Source organism: Gadus macrocephalus, chromosome 1, assembly GCF_031168955.1.
Source record: "Gadus macrocephalus chromosome 1, ASM3116895v1".
Classification (NCBI taxonomy): Eukaryota; Metazoa; Chordata; class Actinopteri; order Gadiformes; family Gadidae; genus Gadus; species Gadus macrocephalus.
In genome coordinates, this window is record NC_082382.1 from 23,450,006 (window position 1) to 23,466,991 (window position 16,986).

Sequence of the window (16,986 nt, forward strand, 5' to 3'; positions counted from 1 at the left end):
AACTCGTGTTCTTACGGCCTCCCATGCCCCAAGCAGCAGTTCAGAAGGTAGTCCCGGTCGGCTTATCAGCACGTCACACAGGACCACTGCAGCGCCACCTACAGGCCGCTCAGCCCAGATACCCCTCCGACGTGTGAAGTGCTGAGGCCCCGCGTGAGTGCGGAGGCAGTGTATCCATCCGATGGGAGGGCGCCAGATGTCGTTGTGCGGCGCATGCGCTCAGTCACAAGAAAAGGACGCCTACCATTGGAAAACCGTTGGTACTACAACATAGGCTTGTTTACCCGCTTGGATCCAGCACGGTATACGGCACCACAGATTTTCTTTGGACGAAATAATTCGTAAATTCGGAGCATAACTTCAATGTTGAATTTAAGAAAATTCCCAATTAAGTTTCACGACGGAAAACAATCACGAGTATCTGACGAATTAGATTGTTATGTTAATTAAAACACGTCACTTCCGCACTTTATTTGCGCCATTTTGGAGCTTGGAGCTGGTGGTTTCCAGGCTGGTCGCTTCTGTATTGTCTGTCGGGAGGAGGGAGAGAATGGGGGACGGATCAGCCAGCAGCGCTCACACTACCACAGCCCCGCTCCACACGTCCACCGCGGAGCGAGTTTAGTTGTTTTCTAATCACTGGAAGAAACCCCTGCCCACAACCAGCAGACAAGGGACAGCGGATACTGGACGACCTGGGCATGGTTTGAGCGTCCAGAAGAAGGAGAATAACCCGAGAGAGGAGATAGGAAAGGCGGCGGAGGAGAGGAGCTCAGGTCGGCGGTGGCTCCGTCTTCACGTAGCCGGGGATAGGACACGAAAGTCCGGGTTGATTATTTACCCTCTCCGCTGTTCTGGAGGAAGGACGGAACAACAGCCGGACCTGAGTCGAGTTGGACCTCCAAGCAGGTGGAGTATCCTTATAGTTCTTTAGGATTATTAATATCGATATTATTCATGTTTACAGCTGTCTTGAGTGGTGGTGTTAGCCACGGGGCTAGTGTTCCCTACCGGTCCGGGTCGCTAGTTCAGTTAGCTCCACCTAGTCCAAGTTAAGGGACTTGTTAGTCCGGATAAGTTGTGCCGGGTCCCGGTGTGGTCGGGGTCTAACCCCCGGGCGGGCCACAACGCCACCCGGACCTCTGCTGTGCGCTTTAACGACACCATCACGGGATAAACACACAATAGCAGCCTGTCCCCCACGTCTCTGGTGGTAGGAGTTAGCTTAGCAAGCTAACCTAGCGCGCTACCTCTGCTCCTCTTTGTCAGAAGCAGTGGCTCCTGATCACACCTATCGATCCGCGTATTGACAGATTGGTATTGGCTCACTTCCAGAACCAGGCTGACCGTGGTCTGGTTTTCCCATCGGCCTTATGGGCTGACCACGGACCACTTGACCTGTAGTCTTTATAACGTGTTATATCGAAAGGCTGACTATTGGGGCTGTCATGGATTGTTTTCCAATGTAGTTGTGCGTGTATACGTGATTATAAAACAGTTGTAGTACAGGTCTTTTATTCATTTTCCCGGACGACCCCGGCCCGGGTGAGACGGACTTGTCGGTCTGCGTGTGTTCCCCTTAAATAAACAAACGACGCGCGGTCACGATCCGGTCCAGTGTGTATTTAAACTCCATGCGCGTGCACAGGTGACGGTGTAGTGATCAGGCAGCTCACACCTGATGCTGTATGCAAATACATTTGGGGTGAACCGTGATGTCAGCTGTTTAGGGTCCAGTACTGGACTTCTCCCCTCCCACACACACCAAACACACACAAGACGCACCCCTGTTGTGTTAAACCGTGACAGGTGTGTCGTCAATTGACACACCTAGCCTAACCCCGCTGTGTATGGAGGATTAATTGGAACGCCCCAGGCTGAACAGAGGTAGCCCGTCCGAGTAGCTGTGTATACAATGGGGACATAAACGGGCTATATTGATACCAGCAGCCCTGGTCTTCACCCCAAAACAGTGGGTTGTCAACATGCCAGGGTGCAGTGCTCAGGTAGTCGTGTTCTCGTGGAGGTAAGGCGCGTACAAACTGTGGCCTGGTCGCTGTAAAGGTAAAAGAACAAGCTTCTCTCAGGCCTATTCCTTCCTACTCTCCCTCCCTTTATTCCTACTCACACTCTCCTTCCCTAGCTCCCTCCCTCCCTCACACTCCCTCCCTCCCTCCCTTGCTCTCGCACTCTCCTTCCCTCCCTCCCCCTCATGCTTGCTCTTGCTCTCCCTCCCTCCCTTCCACTCATGCTTGCTCTCGCTCTCTCCCTCCCTCCCTCCCCCCTTCCCCTCATGCTCACTCTCAATCCCTCCCTCCCTCCCTTCCCCTCATGTGCGCTCTCTCTCCCTCCCTCCCCCTCATGCTTGCTCTCGCGCTCTCCCTTCCTCTCTATCTCCCCCTCCCTCCCTCTCTCCCTCTCCTGCCTGCTCACTCACACCCTCCCCCTCCGTCTCCTTTCCTCCTCACCCCACCCCCTCACCCTTTCCCTCCTCTCCCCCTCCCTCTGATTGCCTCCCTTCCCCCTCTGCTCTCTCCCTCTCTCACCCGCCCTCTCTTCTCCTCCATGCATCTGTCTCTCCCTCCTCCCCCCCCTACTCTCCACCCCCTCCCTTTCCCTCGCCTTCTCTCACTCCTCTCGTCCTCTGCTTTCCTTTCAACCCCCCCTCCCCCCTCCACTCTCACCCTCCCTTCCTCTCACACCCCCTCCCTCCCTCCCTGCTTTAAACCCGTCTCTCTCTGTCTCTCTCGCTCTCCTCACTCTCCCCCTCCCTCCCTCAACCAGTTTCTCTCTCAACCAGTCTCTCTCGCTCCCCCCCCTCCCCTCCCTCTCCCCTCCCCTTCCCTCCCTCAACCCGTCTCACTCTCAACCCGTCTCTCTCTTGCTCTCCTCCCCCTTCTCACCCTCGCCCTCCCTCCCTGCTCTCTGTCAACCAGTCTCTCTCTCTCGCTGTCCTCCCATCCCCCTCCTCTCCCCCTCCCCCTCCCCCTCCCTCCACTCCCCTCCCTCCCTTCGCTCTCCCAACCCGTCTCTCTCTCTCTCTCTCTCTCTCTCTCTCTCTCTCTCTCTCTCTCTCTCTCTCTCTTCCCCCCCCCCCCCCCCCCCAGCTCTGCGTACGTATTGTCGAGGCCTCTACTGCCTCAATAGGAGGCGCCATTCTGTGAGTGCTCTGCAAGGCCAGAGGAGCTTACATAATGGAGGCTGCTGTACTCGCTAGCGCCATCTACAGACTATGGGGGGAATAGGCCGCAGTGAGGGAGTGAGGGAGGGAGGAAGGGAGGGTTTCGCTCGCGCTCTCTTTACTCATCCACCCACCCACTCCTTCCTGTTTGTCTGTGTGCCCGACAGACAGACAGACGGATAGGAAGTCAGTCAGACAGACAGACAGACAGAAGGGACGTCGTCAGAAGACTGCTGTCTCGTGGACTAGCCAGTATAGTAACCCCATGGTGTAGTTCTTCATCTGGGCTGGCTTCTCATGGTCCCCAGAGGGGAAGTCTGGCCTGGGAACCTAAATAGTGGTGCACTGTTTGTTGTTACTGCCGTGTTTGGGGGGTTGACGTTCATTTTTGACCTTTGACCTGCCATGAGTTTATGTTTGAAATCATTAATTGAGTCTGTCGACCAATCCGGGCCAAATGGGCCAATTAGTGCTATTTTCCGTCTGGTAATCTAGCGTGAGGACACAAAGAGATTGAGCTTCGTAAAAGTACTATAGGTTGAGGGCACTGGGTAGGCTGATCTATCAGTCATACATCCATCATCACACTGGTGAACACTGGACACTAGGGGTGTGACGAGATCTCGTGCCACGAGATCTCGCGAGATTAAACTCGACGATATTACCCCTCGCGTTAAAAATCGGTCTCGCGAGATTTGTGAGCTATCCAAACTTCTATTTGTGGCCTGTAGGGGCAGTAATGCGCCTTTGCTACGTCAAGCCTGCCAGAACCTAACGAAGGAGAAGGAGGAGGAGAAGGAGGGGAAGCAGGGGAAGCAGCCACAGGCAGCCAGAATGACGTCGGAAAATACCTGTATTACCGTGGAAGATGCCCGCGCCACTTTTAAATGATTTGTTTGGCAGCATTTTGGGTACCTGGCGGAAATGATGAATGGCAGTAGAGTGACTGATAAGACACGGACAATACCAAGTTGTCAATGACATACTTGGTCGGACTGTGTTTGCACTATTTGCACTCTGTATTGATGGAGTAGAACTTTGATTTGGTTTTGCACATAATATTGTTTGCACTTGAAAAAAAAGAGAATTATTTAATTTAATTTATTTTACTTATGCATTTTAGTTTTAGTTTCAATTTCATGAATGTTAAGAGTTATAATAAAACATTTTAAAATGCATGTGCAACTCGGTTAAATAAAAGTCTGTTGGTCCAGTCATATATTTTGTCATTGTCGTTTTCTTAAAATCTCGTCTCGTCTCGTTCTCGTGAACCGAATATCGTGTCTCGTCTCGTCTCGTGAGCTGAGTGTATCGTCACACCCCTACTGGACACTCAACCTTACACCATCAGCTCTCCCCTCAGCCATCGCTGGTCAGACACGGTGACATTATGAAGTCGAACCCCCGTCCCTTCCTGTGCGTTGACCCCTTCCGTCTCCGCTGACGACAACAAACAGCTCTCCCTCCCTAGTCCAGATGTAACTGCCACCAGCAGATGTTGGGGACACACTTGTTGCCACATATGGCAGACAACAGCTGTCTCGTTTCTGCCTTCTGAGCTGCTGTGGTCAGGTGCCAAGTGGCACGCACTTTGAATACATTTTAGCCAATTAAACCTGGGTTTTATCCAAATGGTTTCGAGCTGAACACAGAGACGGGTCATTAAGGGGCAGGTAGGGGTTAGACAGTGGCTACATAGATGGGTCATTAAGGAGCAGGTTGGGGTTGAACTTGGACAGTACACAGACGGGTCATAAAGGAGCAAGTAGGGGTAAGACGGTACAGAGACGCTTCATTAAGGAGCAGCTTGGACAGTACAGAGACAGGTTATTAAGGAGCAGATAGGGGTTAGACAGTGACTACAGAGACGGGTCAATAAGGAGCAGATACGGGTTAGACAGTACAGAGACGGGTCATTAAGGAGCGGGTTGGACAATGGACACAGGGACGGCTCGTCAGGAGAAAGTAGGGGTTGGACAGTGAAAACAGAACAGGCCCTTAAAGGATAACTTCAGGTTTTTCCAACCAGAGTTTTTTTTGGTCTAAACAACGATTGTGTTTATGGACAGTTTTTGACATTATTCCAAAATCAGCCATGAGATGTGCTGCCCTGTATCTGTTTGGGGCAATGGCGCCCCATCAATACAGGTTTTCCGGCCACTGACAGGCTTATTATATACGTCGGATAACATTATGGAACAGATCAGTTAGCAACTTTTGTCTTTGACCTTTCGCTTGATTCTGTCTGGTTGTTCTAGTGTCTAACCAAGTCTCGCTCGAGGCGCAAGTCTCACTCTGAAGTCTCGTGCAGGACATTTCCCCATCGTCATTAGCCTCAACCTTCCTCCACTCAAATCTTTTAGATAACGCTGAGGTTGTCTGACTGTAGTCCAACACCACAGTCAGACTGGCACTCCTCTATCCAGCTCACTCATGGACCCACGGTTCTCTTCCTGCAATAACTCCCCCCTCGCAAGACCCTTAAAGAGGCAGGCAGGGGTTAGACGGTGAATACAGAGACAGGTCATTGAGGAGCAGGTAGGGGTTAGACGGTGAATACAGAGACGGGTCATTAAGCAGCAGGCAGGGGTTAGACATTACAATAACCGGTCATCAAGGAGCAGATACGGGTTAGACAATACAGAGACTGGTCATTAAGCAGCAGGTAGGGGATAGACTGTACAGAGACGGGTCATTCGGGAGAAGGTAGGGTTTAGACAGTGTTAGGGTTAGGGTAGACAATGCATGTTCTCAGATGTCCTTCTCAAACCATCTTGGATCTATGGATTTGTAGAGCCAAGATGGGAGGTTTATGAACTTAAGTCTAGCACTACTTTGCTCGCCACATTCTGAACTAAGAGAAACGGGTGTACCTTATTGGAGTACAGCGAACAGGTCTATCACTTGAAACCATGTCTGGTGTGTCTTCTGACCCTCGGCTGTGCAGCTTACCATTTACTCATGTAAACACTAGCGGGGTGGCTTGGCGCTCAACGTGCGAGGGCGCCATTCGCTCGGCAGGTAAAGCAGGTTGGTAGTTCGAGCCCCTGATCCTCCGAGCTGGGTGGCTGGCCCTTGCTGCTCCCGACCAGCTGGCTGTTGCCTTGCATAACTGACGTCGCCATCGGTGTATGACTGGGCGACTGGGTTTGTGACTGGGTGAATGACTGTGTGTGTGAATGGGTGAAGGTAAAGCCCTAGTTTTAAAAGTGCTTGGAGTGGCCACAGGTGAACGTTCATTTTGGTCAACTAAAAACGTCCCTCAGACAGTACACCTTGTAGTGGGCGGGACCCTGGTACTGACCTCCCTGAAGTCCTCAGCGACGCGTCCCTCGTACATCCACGTGTATACTGGTGTATCAGGAGGTTTCAGAGTGGCACACGAATGTAGTGCTGTAGTCTGGTGTGCTGCTGTATGAACGATGCGACTGCCGTCACCCTCGTCTGACCCCCCCTCTGTGTCTGTCTGTGTCCAGGTGTGCGTCAGGATGTTCCAGCTGCCTGTCAACAACCTGGGCAGCCTGCGCAAAGCTCGCAAGAATGTCAAGAGGGTCCTGGGAGACATCGGGCTGGAGTTCTGCAGGGACCACCTGGAGGTAAGACCCACCGGGGTGACGCAACACAGCCACGTCCCTGGTGGGGGACAGACGGACAGACGGTCGGATTGGGCAGGTCAGGGGGAAGAGACTAGTGTGTGGAGAGACTAGTGTGTGGAGAGACTAGTGTGTGGAGAGACTAGTGTTTCGAGTGATTAGCATGTAGTTCCTCTAACGGCCTGTAGGTGGGTCACGGTAGAGACTAGCATGTAGTTCCTATACTGGCCTGTAGGTGGTTCACGGTAGAGACTAGCATGTAGTTCCTCTGACGGCCTGTAGGTGGATCATGGTAGAGACTAGCATGTAGTTCCTCTGAGGGCCTGTAGGTGGATCACGGCAGAGACTAGCTTGTAGTTCCTCTGAGGGCCTATAGGTGGATCACGGTAGAGATTAGCTTGTAGTTCCTCGAATGGCCTGTATTTGGTTCACCGTGGAGGCCCGACACATCCGTTCTAGTGCTCACTAAACAGTGGTCAGGCTCTGATTGGGTCCCCCTGTTGTGTCTGAGGTCAAAACACTCAAACAAGCAATCAATCAATCCAAGCATTGAGTCACTTAAAGGCAGCCAGCGTGTCCGAAACACTGGCTGTTACTACGGTTCCAAATGGGTTGCTATGGAGTCGGTTCTGTTACTATGGCAACGTTTCTGTTGCTACAGAGCGTGTTCGGCCTTTGTGACAGTTCCGTTCCGTCAACTGGTTCTGTTGCTATGGAGCCGGCCCTGTTACTATGGTGACGGGTCAGTTGCTGCGGACGTGGTTCTGTTGCTACGGAGCGCGTTCTGTCGCAGGTGTGACGGTTCTGTTATCATGGAGCTGGTTCCGTTGCCATGGAGCTAATTGTGGTACTATGGCGACGGTACCGTTGCCGGGGAGCGGGTTGTAGGGATTGTGAGTGAAACGAAACGGCGGTTAGATAGGTAGATATATACTTTATTAATCCCGAGGGAAATTCAAGTATCCAGTAGCAGCATAAAACATACATAAAAACAGTGCAGATGGATGTGCAAAAATACAGATATAAATAAATAAAAATAAATAAAATGTCCATTGTTGTTGTCTATTGTTGGTTGGTTCCAGCGTCCGTAGGAATATCAGTCAAACAACGTTCCAGGCCCGGCCTGCGACACATGCAGCGGTCTGAGGTTTGCTGCTGTGTACAGAGTCCCGGGTTCACCCCACTTACGGCGCTCGGCTGGGCTTTAGACACAGGGCAGTCATCCAGGGCGTAGGTGCTCTACCTGAACACATGTGATGCTACCTGGATGGCGTCTCAGGTGGTCGTCATCCAGGTGTTGGTCCGTTCACCTCCAGGATGTTTCCACTGTAAATGCAGCCTTCTCATCTCACCCGGGTGGCTGGTCGATCTTAATGCATTGGCTGCTGCCTGCTCATTATTTAGAGGTTTTAATCCCTGTGTACACACTGCTCTTGGCCAGGTTTTCCGAAAGACACGGCAAATAAAAAATGGGAATAAAATGATGATAAACAGGGTTTAATGTGGCGCAGCAGTTAACTTTTATCGATGATGGTTATAGGGAACGGTAAATCCTCAGTCTTTCTCCTCTCGCCTAGGTCATCTGTTCTGCTCTTATGTAACATTTTTTACATGGTATTGAGCTGCTTTTATCTACCCTAACCCGGGGGAGAACAATCCCCCCCTTCAAAGGTGTACTCCGAATTAGAACCAAGAGTTCAAAATGAATAGATCATCAATATAATTCTATCCAAGTCTGCCTGTAGGCATCTTGGAGCATGATGACCCCAGACCTCCCCTTAATGTGTCTGAATCCACTGGAAGTCTCTCTGGGTACTAGTGTCTGCTAATAGGCAGTGGTACTGACGATCCTCCTGTCTGTTTGTCCCGTCAGGACTACAAGGACTACACCCCTCCTGACATCTACATTAAGCACACCAACTGGGACGACGTGTGCATGTGGGAGCCGTCCCACACCAAAGTGCAGGTAAATGTAGGTATACCTGCGAGCATCACGCGCGCGTACACGTTTTTTTCGACCGCCATCTGCACTGCGGTCACGCTTAGAACCTCGTCAGCACGCTCACAAGCGGCACACAAAATCAACACGTGGATCAGGTCAGAAGACGCGCATCACGCTAAGAACTGGTTTGACGTGCGCGGCTTACCGTTGGTCCCGTGTGGTCATTCAGTCGATCACAACACAAAAGCTGTGTTCGAAATCGTTCCCTATACACTCGTTCCCTATTACCTATATAGTGTACATGACATAGTGCACTATATAGGGAATAGGGAACGAGTGTTCGGACACTACGCTGAACATTTCTAAACGTCATTTGCGTCAGTAAATGCGCCGGGTATTTGTGTGACGCAGACAGATGCGCCCACATCATGTAAACAAATCAGGCACTCACGAGGAAAGCTGGAGGTGGTATTGATGTTGAATATTACATTTCCTTGTTCAAGTATTTTTTTTTATTAATTTTGAATGTTAAATATATAATGTTAAATCCCAAATAAATTGTTGACATTTCTAAACGAAAGCCGGAGACTCCATCATTAAATGTATTCGTTTTCGCGGTTATTCAGCTTCTTCTTCTCCTCCGGAAAAACACGACCGCATTGCATTGTGGTATACGGGAGTAACGTGTAGGGAACATCGTATCGTATGTACCCTATTTTAAGTCCACTATATAGTGCCCTATATAGTGGACCATTGAGAATTCGAACACCCTACAAAATGGCGTGCACCCTATTTAGTGCACTACATCCATGATAGGGAACGATTTCGAACACAGCTAAAGCCAGCGTATGACCCCCCCTCTCTCTCTCTGCCTGCCCCCCCCCCGCAGGAGTACCGCTCAAAGCCCTTCTGCTGCTCCGGCTGCCCCTTCTCCTCCAAGTACTTCTCGGCCTACAAGAGCCACTTCCGCAACGTCCACAGCGAGGACTTCGAGAGCCGCATCCTGCTCAACTGCCCCTACTGCACCTACAACGGCAACAAGAAGACCCTGGAGTTCCACATCAAGCTGTTCCACATGCCCGCCAACCCCCCCCGGCCCGGAGCCATGGGGACGGGCGCCGGCGCCGGCGGCCTGATGATGACGAAGGACGGCGCGGTGCGGCGCACGGCGGACGGCGGCGTGGAGCAGGCCGTGTACTACTGCAAGAAGTGCACGTACCGGGACCCCCTGTACAACGTGGTGCGCAAGCACATCTACCGCGAGCACTTCCAGCACGTGGCGCAGCCCTACCTCGCCAAGCCGGGCGACAAGCCAGCCGCCGCCGCCGCCGCCGCCGCCACGCAGAACGGCACTACCTCAGGGGGCGCGGCCGGCCACGGCCACGCCAACGCCCAACACGCCAGCAACAGCAACCAGATCCACTGCAAGAAGTGCCTGTTCGTGCCGCGCACGTACGAGGCGCTGGTGCAGCACGTCATCGAGGACCACGAGCGCATCGGCTACCAGGTGACGGCCATGATCGGCCACACCAACGTGGTGGTGCCGCGGCCCAAGCCCAGCCTCAACATGATGCCCAAGACCATCGGCGACAAGACCATCATCGGCATGGGGCCCAAGGGCGCCGTCATGGCCACCACACGGCCCATGGGCTCGCAGCACGCGGGCCGCATCGTCATCCCGTCCAAGCCCGGCGCCCACGGGGGGCTGCTGGCCGGGCTGAAGCAGAACACGCTCGGGCTGAAGGCGGGCGCCACGCAGTCGTTCTCGGTGGGCGGGCAGCAGGTGCGGATCACGCTGCCCGGGAACGCCCAGGTGTCGGTGCCGCAGCAGTCGCAGGCGGCCAAGCAGCTGCTCACGGGGGGCAACATGCGGAGCCTGGTGAGCGCGTCGCTGAAGGCCAACCCGCTGGGGGCGCGCGTGCAGGCGGCGGCCACCACCGTGGCCTCGGTGGCGGGCAAGAAGGGCGGCTCCTCGGCGCTGGGCAACTCGTACACGCAGAAGTGGAAGATCTGCACCATCTGCAACGAGCTGTTCCCGGAGAACGTGTACAGCCTGCACTTTGAGAAGGAGCACAAGGCGGAGAAGGTGCCCGCCGTGGCCAACTACATCATGAAGATCCACAACTTCACCAGCAAGTGTCTGTACTGCAACCGCTACCTGCCCAGCGACACGCTGCTCAACCACATGCTGATCCACGGCCTCTCCTGCCCGCACTGCCGCGCCACCTTCAACGACGTGGAGAAGATGGTGGCGCACATGCGCAACTCGCACCCCAACGAGCCCTTCGTCGCCCGCACTGACTCTCCCCTGACCTTCGACCTGACCCTGCAGCAGGGGAACCCCAAGAACGTGCAGCTGATCGTGACCACCTACAACATGAAGGACGCGCCCGAGGAGTCGGTGGCCTTCCACGCCCAGAACAACGCCACGGCCGCCGCCACCGCCGGCCCCGCCGCCGCCTCCGCCTCCGCCACCTCCCTGACGCCCAGCAAGCGCTCCACGCCACAGACGCCCCCCAAGGCGCCCCCGGAGGCCGCCGACGGCGCCACGCCCAAGAACGCCAGCCAGGCCGCCGTGCCCTACAAGAGGGACGTGGGCAAGACGCTGTGCCCGCTCTGCTTCTCCATCCTCAAGGGCCCCATCTCGGACGCCCTGGCGCACCACCTGCGGGAGCGGCACCAGGTGATCCAGACGGTGCACCCCGTGGAGAAGAAGCTGACCTACAAGTGCATCCACTGCCTGGGCGTGTACACCAGCAACATGACGGCCTCCACCATCACCCTGCACCTGGTGCACTGCCGCGGCGTGGGCAAGACCCCCAACGGCCAGGACAGCCGGCCCTCGCCCTCGGCCCGCGTCACGCAGGCCCAGACCAACGCCCTGAAGCGGGCCGGCTTCGAGGGCGTGGAGGGCGCCGCGGCCGCCGACGCACCCCCGGAGCCCAAGCGGAGGAGACCCGGGCCGCCCGGGAAGAGGGCTCACCCGCCGGGCACCTTCGTGGAGAACCCGGACGAGCCGGTGGTGCTGGCCCTCGACCCCAAGGGCCACGAGGACGAGTCGTACGAGTCGCGGAAGGGCTTCCTCACGCACTACTTCAACCAGCAGCCCTACCCCACGCGGCGCGAGGTGGAGAAGCTGGCGGCCGGCCTGTGGCTCTGGAAGTCGGACATCGCCAGCCACTTCGTCAACCGGCGCAGGAAGTGCGTGGCGGACTGCGAGACGCAGGGCACCGGCGTGCTGCTGGGCTTCGACGCGCTGGAGGCGGGGCGCCTCACCCACGGGCTGGCGCTCGCCCCCGTCTGCGGCGCCGGGGACGTCAGCGCCCCCAGCCGGACCTCCCGCACCTCGGTGGGCGTGTCGGAGCTGGCGCGGCGGAGGCGGGGCGAGCTGCGGGCGTCCAACGGCGTGGCGACGCCCCGCCCCCAGCCCCGGCCGTCCAGGACCCCGCCCAGGGCCAAGGCCGCGACGCCGGGGGCCCCCGCCACCCCGGGGGGCCGCGGACGGGAGCCGCAGACGGAGACCATCAAGAGGACCCTGCAGCAGATCCAGCCCCTGAACCTGTCCGAGCCCATCGCCATCGACTCGTCGGACTCGGACAGCCCCGCCGAGGGAAGCGGTAGCCAGGGCAACGACACGTCGGCCAGCTCCAAGGAGGAAGGGGAGGCGAGGGGGGCCACCAAGGCCGCCTCGGACGGAGACTCCGACGACGATGAGGAAGACGACGAGGATGACGAGGACGAGGACGAGGATGACGAGGAGGAGGAGCGAGGAGGGGGAGCAACCCCGGCCCCCCCGCCACCGCCGGTGAAGAACGGCTTTGCGGCGAAGGCGAAGGCCGTGGCGGAGCGGCCCGCGGCTAAAGCCAGCCTGCCCATCATCATCCCCAAGTTCGTACCGTCGGCTCGGAGCGGGAGGACCCGGTCCCAGCTGGGGAAGCAGCAGGTCTGACCCACAGAGACACAGAGACACAGACAGACAGACAGACAGACGGGGAGAGAGAGAGAGAGAGACGGACGGAGAGGAGGGAGAGCTTGAGAATGAACTCAATGCCGAGGACTCTGCCTCACCTGAGCTGGGAGAGATCCCCCGGCCAGCGGGGGCTGCACTGAGCAGTGTCTCTGGAGAGCGAGAGAGAGAGAGCTCTTCCTAAAAGCCATCCAAACCGACTGACTTAGCGACCAACGTGAAGCTAGCCTGGTTAGCACTGACTGACTTAGTGGCCAACAGGAAACTAGCCTAGTTAGCACTGACCGACTTAGGGGCTAGCCTCGTTAGCACTGCCTGACCTAGCGGCTTACCGGAAGGTAGCCTCGTTAGCACTGACTGACCTAGCAGCTAACCGGAACCTGGCCTTGTTAGTGCTGATCAACTTGGCGACCAACGGAAAGCTAGCCTAGCTAGCACTGACTGACATAGCGGCTAACTGGTAGCTAGCCTTAGTTAGCATTGGCTGACCTGGCGGCTAACAGGAAGCTAGCCTGTTTAGAACCGACTGACTTAGTGGTTAACCGGAAGCTAGCCTATTTAGCACTGACTGACTTAGCGGCTAACCGGAAGCTAGCCTAGTTAGCGCTGACTGACTTGGCGGCCAACCGGAAGCTAGCCTAGTTAGTGGTGACTGACTTGGCGGCTAACCGGAAGCTAGCCTAGTTAGCGCTGACTGACTTAGCTGCTAACAAGAAGCTAGCCTAGTTAGTGCTGACTGACTTAGCGGCTAACCGGAAGCTAGCCTTGTTAGCACTGACTGACTTAGTGGCCAACAGGAAGCTAGCCTAGTTAGTGCTGACTGACTTAGCGGCTAGCAGGAAGCCAGCCTGGTTAGCACTGACTGACTTAGTGGCCAACAGGAAGCTAGCCTAGTTAGCGCTGACTGACTTAGCAGCTAACCGGAAGCTAGCCCCGTTAGCACTGACTGTCCTAGCGGCTAACCGGAAGCTAGCCTTAGTTCACACTGACTGACTTAGAGGCTAACCGGAAGCTATCCTCGTTATCAGATTGAAATCTGAATACGATGTTTGAACCCCTTGCCGTGCGGGGGGCCTTTCACCAAACACTGAGGAACTATTTCTTACATCTCCTGTATGCTCGGCTACACAGAAGCACTCGTTCATGTCGCTGTGCCCACCTAGTGGTGGGGGGCTTAGTGTCGGGGGTCAACCCCCAGCTCAGACTCTCCTGATGCGGTGGTTTTCGCGTGGCGACGCTCGGAGCGATAGTGTATATTTGTACAGTCTTTTTAGCCATGTTTGGACAACAGTCGCCATACATGAACTTAACATATTTGCTATTTCCCGTGTACATGCTAGGCCTCCTGTCCCACATTGGTTCCTAGACCGTATCGTTGCTTTGGTGGCTGGTATTTTTCTGTATGTTTATTTTTTAAACAAAAAACCCTAGTTTTTTGGCTAAATAATATATCTATATAAATGCAAAACTTAAATAACGAGAAATGTTCCTGCTTCCTTTTTTTGTTTTTCTTCGCCGTTAACCTTTATATATATTTTTTTAATTTGCAGTTGATTTGGGTTTTATTGAAGCGGAAACGGGTTGTGTAACGAGGTTGTGTAACGGGGTCGTGCGCGCTCTGTGGGTTGCGTTAGCGTTTTGTTAGCGCAGCAGCTAACCCTACTGGTCTCCTCACCCCTGTGGACCATGTGACCTTTATTTTGCCCTCCCGTGATGGTGGCCCACTGTCACGACCCCCCCCACCCCAATAAAAAACGCAGCCTAGAACATGACCCTGTGAGGCCATGCAGTGTTTTACTTTGTGATCTTCAGGATGGTGTACATTGGTTGCATTATTGTTTTGATTTTTCACTGAGGCTTTTCTGAATAATAAAGTGCTGTATTGTGCTTCTCACGCTGACCTCAACCTCGCCTCTTCCTCTGTTTTCTCCTCCTCTTCCTCCTGGTTCGCTGTGGTTTTTGAGTTCAATTTACACTAGTGACACACGTGGCATCAATTATAATAGAACTGAAAAATGCATTATTTTCAGGGCTCTGCTTATGATTTTCAGTGTTCAGAGTATTTTGAGGGACCTTTCCTTAGTATCACCCTCTGAGTGGCTGGTCCCTTATGGAGCCACCAGGGTGTTGATCAGATAACAGAATTTTATGAATCCCACTCTGAGGAAATGTACTCGTTACAGCAGCTCAGGAGAGGGAAATAAAAAAACCTAGCTTGGGTGACCAATTCAAAATGTCCAGAATGTAGGCATCCTACAGAACATGGGGATGGAACCAAGGACCTCTGGGCTGGCATGGGATTGATCTCTCCCAGTTGACCAAAATGAGCCTCCTCTCAAAGCTTTTTACACATTACACACCATTTAAAAAACCAGCCACTTGTGACATCACAAGTGGGCGTGTCCCTCTGGGCAGCTCCCAGAGGGACACGCCCACTTCGGATGTCACATCCCAGCCACTTGTGACATCACAGGTGGGAGCTGCCCAGAGAGACCATTCCAACCAGTAGGCTGGTTGGAATGGTCCCCCCCCCCCCTTTCACGTGAGCTACTCTGTGGATACCTTCTGGTAGCCAGCCTGATGTCATCAACATGTTGCCGTGGCCGCTCCGGATGGCCTGTGGGTTTTCCCCCTTCCCCGAGTTGTTGTGCAAATGAGTGGCGTCACGTCGGCCATGGGGTCCTCAGACACTCATCATTCATCCCCTTCAAGGGGTCCAGGTTCACGTTCGTACTAATGGGTTTGGACTGGGTCTCGTTTCCATGATCGCTGCCCTTCCGTAATATCCCCCGCGATCGAGGTAAAGGTGTCTTAATAGGTTTGCGGTAGACAAAGGAGGAGCCGGATGGATGACGTGTGGCGATGCGTTTAGGAGGAACTCCTGGTGATGGACGACAGGAAGAAACCCCAGGTAGGGCAGTGTGCGTGTCGTGTTTTTAATGGAATCTCGTTCATCACGCCAACAACAAGCCTAGTGGTGCTCCCAGTCCTCTGGCTGTAATCTAGGAGTGCCGCACGCACGCACGCACGCACATGCACACACACACACACAGACACACACAAACACTCACGCATGCACAAGCACACACACACACGGTGGACCCCAGCTGCATGATGGGAGGTTTGCATGAGTGCACATGTAACAGAATCCACAGCGCGTTTGAGGGAGATCTGCTGTGATCTCCAGAAGGGGCCTGTTGTCCTGACGGTGATGGGGGGGGGGGCGGCCCGCCACGCTCACGCTCACACAGGAGCTGCTCCGACCCTGGGTCGCCAAGGCCCGAGGGCTGGCAGGATGGGTCACCGTGGTAACCCGGGGTCACAGGTGACATCACAGGTGAGCGGCGACATCAGGAGCAGCGTGCGGCGGCCATGACACCTCCCCCTCCCCTGCGCCTCCGTGGTAGAGGAGAGAATCTAAAATGGAGGGAAACTGCCCCTGTGTGAGAGGGAGGGAGGGGGGAGAGGGCGGGAGGGGGGGAGAGAGCACCCTCCCCCCCTGCCTGGCTGTGCAGTGTTGCTATGCTGTTGCAAGCTGTGGAAGAGGGAGGGAGGGAGGGGGGGGGGTGTGAGAGGGAGAGGTGTAAGAGGGAGGAGGTAGGGCTGAGAGGGGGAGAGTGTGAGAGGCTGGGGGGGAGGGTGGTAAAGGAGAGGGGGTGGGGGAGGGAGGGAGAGGGTGTGAGAGGCAGAGAGGGGGGAGGGTGGGAGACGGAGGAGGTGGTGAGGGGAGAGAAAGATGTGGTGGGGGAGGGCGGGAGAGGAAGAGAGAGGGAGGGGAGGGAGAGAGTGTTGGAGAGGGAGAGAGAGACAGGCCTTGTCTGCAGAGTGCGCAGGAGGGGGAGAGAGGGGGGAGGTGGAGGGAGGGAGGGGGGGGCTAAAAGGGAGACTGGCGGAGTGAGAGAGAGAGAGAGAGAGCGGGAGAGAAATGGAGAGTCAAAAGAGGTACTGGGGGAAGGGAGAGAGAGAGGCGGGTTGGAGGGGGAGGGCTGGGGGAGGCATGGGGCAGAGGGGGAGAGAGGAAGATAGCCAGTTATAGGCGGAGAGAGAGAGAGCGAGAGAGAGAGGGAGGAACAGGAGAGGGGGAGGGGCTGCTCAAGCAGAGGAAGGGAAGAGCGACAGACAGAGAGAGAGAGAGACCGATAGAGAGACAGACACACACACACACACACAGACACACAAAGAGGGAGGGAGCGAGCGAGCGAGAGACAGAGTGAGATAGACACACACACAGAGAGGGAGGGAGAGACAGAGAGAGAGAGAGCGACAGAGAGCGAGAGACAGAGAGAGAGAGAGACCGATAGAG

At 55.2% G+C, this 16,986-nt stretch overlaps 1 protein-coding gene across 2 annotated transcripts; it reads left to right on the forward strand.

Annotated features, from left to right (window-relative positions):
• The first annotated feature begins 210 nt into the window (after window positions 1–210).
• adnpb (activity-dependent neuroprotector homeobox b) lies at window positions 211–14,589 on the forward strand. 2 transcript variants are annotated; one of them, XM_060053097.1, is made up of 4 exons: window positions 211–909; window positions 6,658–6,777; window positions 8,648–8,740; window positions 9,606–14,589. In XM_060053097.1, exons 2-4 carry the CDS (start codon window positions 6,670–6,672, stop codon window positions 12,663–12,665), a joined length of 3,261 nt encoding a protein of 1,086 aa, XP_059909080.1. In that variant the 5' UTR covers window positions 211–909; window positions 6,658–6,669; the 3' UTR covers window positions 12,666–14,589. The 2 variants fall into 2 exon arrangements, with proteins under 2 accessions (XP_059909080.1, XP_059909071.1); XM_060053088.1 differs by having other exon boundaries at window positions 215–909; window positions 8,648–8,746.
• Window positions 14,590–16,986: the final 2,397 nt, after the last annotated feature.